This window comes from Xenopus tropicalis, chromosome 8, assembly GCF_000004195.4.
Source record: "Xenopus tropicalis strain Nigerian chromosome 8, UCB_Xtro_10.0, whole genome shotgun sequence".
In the NCBI taxonomy this organism is placed as follows: Eukaryota; Metazoa; Chordata; class Amphibia; order Anura; family Pipidae; genus Xenopus; species Xenopus tropicalis.
This window is the reverse complement of record NC_030684.2, coordinates 79,993,204-79,999,203: the sequence shown is the minus strand read 5'-3', so window position 1 is coordinate 79,999,203 and position 6,000 is coordinate 79,993,204. Positions and strand designations below refer to the sequence as shown.

At 37.6% G+C, this 6,000-nt stretch overlaps 1 protein-coding gene across 2 annotated transcripts in view; it reads right to left on the bottom strand.

Moving 5' to 3' along the window:
* Nucleotides 1-341: 341 nt before the first annotated feature.
* slc8a2 (solute carrier family 8 member A2) overlaps nt 342-6,000 on the bottom strand; it is a 54,327-nt gene continuing 48,668 nt past the window's right edge. For both annotated transcript variants that reach the window (XM_002939246.5, XM_031891271.1), the window contains exon 8: nt 342-5,174. In XM_002939246.5, coding sequence (XP_002939292.1) covers nt 4,798-5,174 — 377 coding nt within the window. In that variant the 3' untranslated portion in view covers nt 342-4,797. The remainder of the gene's footprint in view (nt 5,175-6,000) is intronic.

Below are 6,000 nucleotides of genomic sequence, written 5' to 3'. Positions count from 1 at the left end.
TGGACAACCCCTTTCATATAAATTTATGCCACTGTCTAGCCCAGATAAGTTTAAAATTTCTAACACATTTACTAAAATCCTATTTCTTTGGTGCTTAAAACACGATATTGTAAAAATTCGGAGTAACCACGATAATTTCTGATGTTCTAAAATGTCACGAAAATGCTTTTATCTGCCATACGTAATTTTGTTCCAAAAGTCACAATATTTTTGTACTGAAAAGTTTGTTAAACCACGAAAACCTCTCTGGCTTTGAAGCCTTCAATGTCTGGTTTTGGAAGCCTTCCATAGGATTCAATGGCACTTGACAGATCAAACCTGGTGAAAAGATAGTCCTGATGAAAGTTCAATCAAAGCTTTAATGAATTCCGAAATGTTCGTAGTCTTTGCACAAAGTAAGATTTTTTTCATGGAACTTTAACGAAAATCATGAAAAAGTTGTGGAATTTTAACAAAATTTTCGCATACATTATGAAATGTTCTATAAGTTGGAAATAATATGAATTTATCTCATAAATGCTTAATCGGAGTTTAGTAAATGTGCCCCCTAATGTCTTTCTTGGATGATGAGCAATAAGACAATAAGACATGTTTTTCAAAATAAAGAATTATATTCATAAAGTTATAGTTTTCTTCTTGCAATAATAGGACATGCTGTAAACCGTTCTCTATCAGCACAGGCAGACTCAGATAGACACTAGGGGAGTAAAGAGAAAGGAGCAGAGAGATGAATTAGAGAGAGAACAGCAGGTTGAAAAAGAGAGAATACAAAGAATAGAGATAGAGGGAGGGGAGAGGAGACGCGCTGATGCAGGGGAATGGGAAACAAGGCATATAAGGCAAGAGAGGAAAGGAGAATCAAGTGCCAGAGAACTGAGAAGTATGTGGCACAGAATAGGAAATTAGCAATGAGAAATACAAATCCAAGGACTACAAATACAGAATGCGACAAGGAATCCAGTCTTACATATAAAATAGCCACATTGAGAGAGTACTGTTAACAGGTCTATAAAACCACTTCTCACTGTGCCCCATCTGGTGCTAGCTACAGGCTACTGTCACTGTTGTTTCATTTTATAATGTTTATTACGTAAACATATCATCAAGAAATAACCATTGGCTCCTGATCTGCCATAGTCATACAAAGGACCAAGGTGAATGGAATCTTTTAATAGCAAGTTGACATCCCGTATTGGCAATTTTCTTTCTCTTTTGGTAAGTTCACTGGTTCATGTACAATAGCAGGCTGCAGCTTCATTGCAGGTAGGCTCCAGGTTTTCATTTTCCTTGTGCCTCCATGGATAAGCGAAAGGGCAAAATTCTGATCACCGTGAGATAGCCAGAATAATCTGTAGCTGCATGGACATATTAAGAAGAGTAGAAGTCATGCAGTCAGTTTCTGCTTTCTGAGTAAATAATGAATATTAAATATTGAATGGGGCTGTCCATTTGGTCCACGGTCCAGGTCTGTTCCATCACCCTTGATGCATAAGGGCTCCATAAGCTTCTTGGTGCGTGAATAAATATTTTATTTGATACACAGGTAAAAGGTTCTATAGCACTGATATGTTCATTATGTACCATAGAAATAATGTGCCCAGTTCACTGGCATACTACATGTCCAAACCAAGAGGCATTTCTGGGCTAGGAAACCAGATGAGTTTAGAGAAAAATCACTCATATTTATCAAGACAGGCCCACTCCCCAGTTCCACAAACCTGAATGAATTGAGCAAATGCAACTTGAGGAAATCTGGAAGACCTGATGTTAATTACAGATGGTAATACAACATATATTTAACATGACTTTATAGCCTGATTTTCAGAAAACAAGAAAGAGGTTGGAAGTATAAACTGATGTGTTGCACATAATCTCACCTTTTACATTACTGAAGATAACTCTAGAACAATTCTTATACATGTAGCCAAAGTAGAAGCAAAAATACAGGAGACATCAAACCTTTGTCAGTATTCTGTAAGACCAGTTACCGGGCTCTAAATCTTACTTGCAGTTCTTAACCTTCTGCTGATGAAGGCAATATCAATTCATTGCATTTATATATTAAACCTAAACAGGCATGTCTACTCACGGTGATCAAAAAGTACCATCACATATCATATAAAGGGCTATACTGCTGACTCTGGTCTGGACTTAATAATTGGTAAATGATGTCTGGTATTTGTGCCGTGTCAGTTTTCTAAACACTTAAACACCAGCATTGGCAGTGCAATCAGTTGCAGGAGGCTCAGTTAAAATACATTAAACTCGGTATATAATGGCTTAATCCTGATTGGCTAGCTTGAGGATCATGAACCAATTGAAAGGGCTTAAAATAGTGACCAAAGGGACACACAAAAAAGCAAAAAGCACCAGTCTTATATCACCAAACAACTGTAAGAAAGGGCAGTGAAAGCTGTAAATCTTACCTATGGCTTTCATAGGTTCTCTAGTGATGTACCATGCACAGACATGGAGGGGATCTGCATCTCTGAATATAGAGTGGCATGCAAGATCATTGGTGTATATGCTTTTGGAACAGTGGCAGGAAGTAAGAGTTTATGGAGCAGCTTGTATACATTGACTTTTTCTAAAAAGAATGGCACAAAGATAAGGGAGATTAGGGGTTGTAGCATATTCCTCCATCTGCAGTGACACAGGAGGGAGTTTGTGGCCAAAAGCTTGCCCCACACCCTTCAGGGTATAGCATATAAAACACACAGAAGGAAATTATGGGATGAAGCATCTTTTATGGGACCAAAATTTTATATTGTCACCTGTACAGCATCTTACTTTACAGATGCCTTTCCCTTGCTTAATGCAGTAATAAGCATAAGAATCCTATTTTAAAATAATTCTGAAACTAGGGATAACTGATCTATTCTGGTAGCATGAATTTTACCTAATACTATGAAGGAAGCCACACACTAATTGTTTTTCAGTTGGCTGACTGTAGAAAACCTTGTTTGTAAAAAATCCTCAGGAGCCCTTTAATTGTTGCTGTTATGGACTGTAACAGACCAACACAAGTCACATTAAAAAAATAGCCAACAAGTAGAAATGGCTATATGGGTTTAAAGCTCCTCCACTCATAGCCAAAGTCTTTCCAAAAAAAAATCTGCCCCTTGAAGAGGATTAAAGTAGGCCTTAACATAGAACATTTTAGGTGAAACCAATCAATACAGAGTGAAGTATCATCCAAACATAGCTATGTTATTAAACATAATGATATAATGCTCCCATGGTAGCATCATCTGTGCAATCAAGAAATGTTTCCATTTGACAATGTTTTGGACTATTTCACCCACTTTGGCTTTTGTTTTAAGCATTTTCTGAATTCAACTTTTAGAAATATCAGGAACAAGGTATCACCCTGAGTGCATTTAGGAAGGAAACTTGTGGGAATTTTCAGAATCATCAGTGTAAGTGGAAAAGAGGAGGTAAATGGCTTTCTGCAGAAAGGAGGCATTGCCAGTCATGTGACTTATTCAGATCCCACTACTGGTACATCTAGTTTAGCATAAATACACTTAGGAAAACAACTATACAGCTAATTTTATAGTTATAGGAAGGTCTTGTATGTTATGACATGTTATCCCATTCTCTGGCACTTATTATCACACCGTTAAAGGGAATCTTCATTTTAAAATGAACTTTTAGCATCATGTAGACAGTTAAGAATCTCAGACAAATTTTATTTTAGCAATACAAATCTAGCCTCAGAATGCATCTTCTCTCTGGTTGGTTATTATGCCGACCATGGCAAGTGGAACAGGGTGGCAAAATAAAAAGTAATACAAATATTAATGAAAGAAGACCAGATGCAACTTGTCACAGATTATTAATGCCTGCATAACACCAAGGAGCTGATTTGCTAACAATCCATATGATTTTTATGCTCAAATTTGAGTAAACATTTCTATCTAAGAGCTAATATTTTTTTCTATTAAAAGCTGACAAAGGGGAAAAAAGCCTTTCCTTTTGAGTGAGTTTTTCTGCAACATACTGAAGAATGCTACTAATTTCCCTAAGGTTTTTTTGGTCTCAAAATGTTTGCCTGTTTTGGCCGGCATAAACCACTTAAATCTACTGAAAAATCACAGTACATTTTCCTGCTTTCTATAAAGCCAATTTTAATTCAAAACACTCATGCTGTGAGCCAGCGACTTGCTCTGCGTTACTGACAAATAGCATGGGTTGAGTTATTTATATGTTAGGTTGAGGAAGCATAAATAATAAATAAATCATATATATCTCTAACTATGAGAAAAAATAACATCTATATGTCATAAAGAATTATTAATTATTTACTAGCGTTCAGTGGGGGTTTTTTTTTTTATAACAGTGACAGTTCCCTTTTAAAGGATATGAAGCTCATTATAAGGAAGGGCGGAAAGTCTCTCCAACCATCCTGTCCACCCAATAGTGCAGGCTTTTATGCCTAGAGTTGTATAAGTCAATCAAGGAAAAGCTGATTCTTGTTTTTGGTCTGCCTGGCATAGTTATCTATGCAAGTGCATTGTAGTTTAAAGGGGAAAACCTCCTTGAAAAATGGTGAACTCCATTTACCCCTCTTCTTACAACAAATTGTGCTATTTTGCTACCCCATGAAAGATATAGGAAGGGGAGACATTTAGGACAGAAGGGTTTAGAAAAATAAATAAATAAATACATTATACCGAGTCTGTGCCCTCAAACTCTACTGTAATGAAACATCTCACAATCCAGTCTGGGAGAGTCCATGGAATGACTGAGGCCCAAGTTCATGGAGGAAACTGACTTCTGCATCCTCATCACCTTTCAAAAGCCTTTAATATGGCAGTAGGCTTCCAGGCTGGAAAACAATATATACAGCAGCCAAAGGCCAATGAACAGCATGGCTGTGAGGGTCTTGGAGAGACGGGAGCCACCCAACTCCCCCCCTATATGAGGTCTCCTGCGGTACAGCAGGACGCCGATGTTGATGAATGCGAAGATAGTAAAGAGGGTGACAGAGAAGGCCAAGGAACCTGTCTCCACAATAAAGTCTTTGCCTTGGATAGCCCAATAGATGGCTGCCACAGACCAAGCAACACCAATACCCAAGAAGACGTTAACTGCATTGCTACCTGTTACGTTGCCAATACAGGCGTCAGCATATTGGTCCTGCATTGCTGCCACCTTACTGGCAAATGTATCTGATGGAGACAAAAAGAAAAAAGAACATTAAAGAGTGTCTTATATGACATTTTTTCTAGCATGTAGCATTGCCTACATTTTTGGCCTGTTTCCAGACACCATCAATCACAACCATCCCGCATACCTCCTCCCTCACCTGTGAACAGATCTGCCTCCAAGTTGTGCCCCCCACTCATTATAACCTAGGCCTACTTCTTGTTCCAATTCTGTCTGCTAGTTCTGACTCCTCAAACAACAAAGCAGCAGCCAGATGATAACCAGACCTGAATGAGAACTGATTTCTACTACATTCTTTCAAGAGTCTAAACAGGAGTGAGTTCACAGACCAGAAAGGGAAAAACAAACACTGCTTTTGTAATTGTAATTACATTTACAGACAACCTTAAAACCACTGAAAATTTTTAAGTGAATGTATACTGGAAAATTGCTAAGAATTACATTTTCTTTCACTAGGAAGAAAAAAACAGTTTTTGGATGGACATTGACTTTAAATACTAATTTTTCACCCCAGGACTGAAATGTTTGCCAGAAACTGGTAATAAGTAGCTAGATGAAAGCCAGCACTAGCATTTGCTTATTGGAAAGCTCTCTTGTCTGTCACAATCTTCTGTCTATGCAGTGTCTAAGGCTTTATAGCTCTCCCTGCTGTATATAAAGATATATAACAAGATCTGTGGTGGTTATGAAGGTTACACATACCTCTCCTCTAACCCTTAGCAGTCAGTCAGCTTACATGGTTTATCAAGTTAAAATAATGAAACCAAACATCTGGTTGGTTTCCATGTTTTATTGAACTGGGAAAACTTTACCAACATTAATGTATAT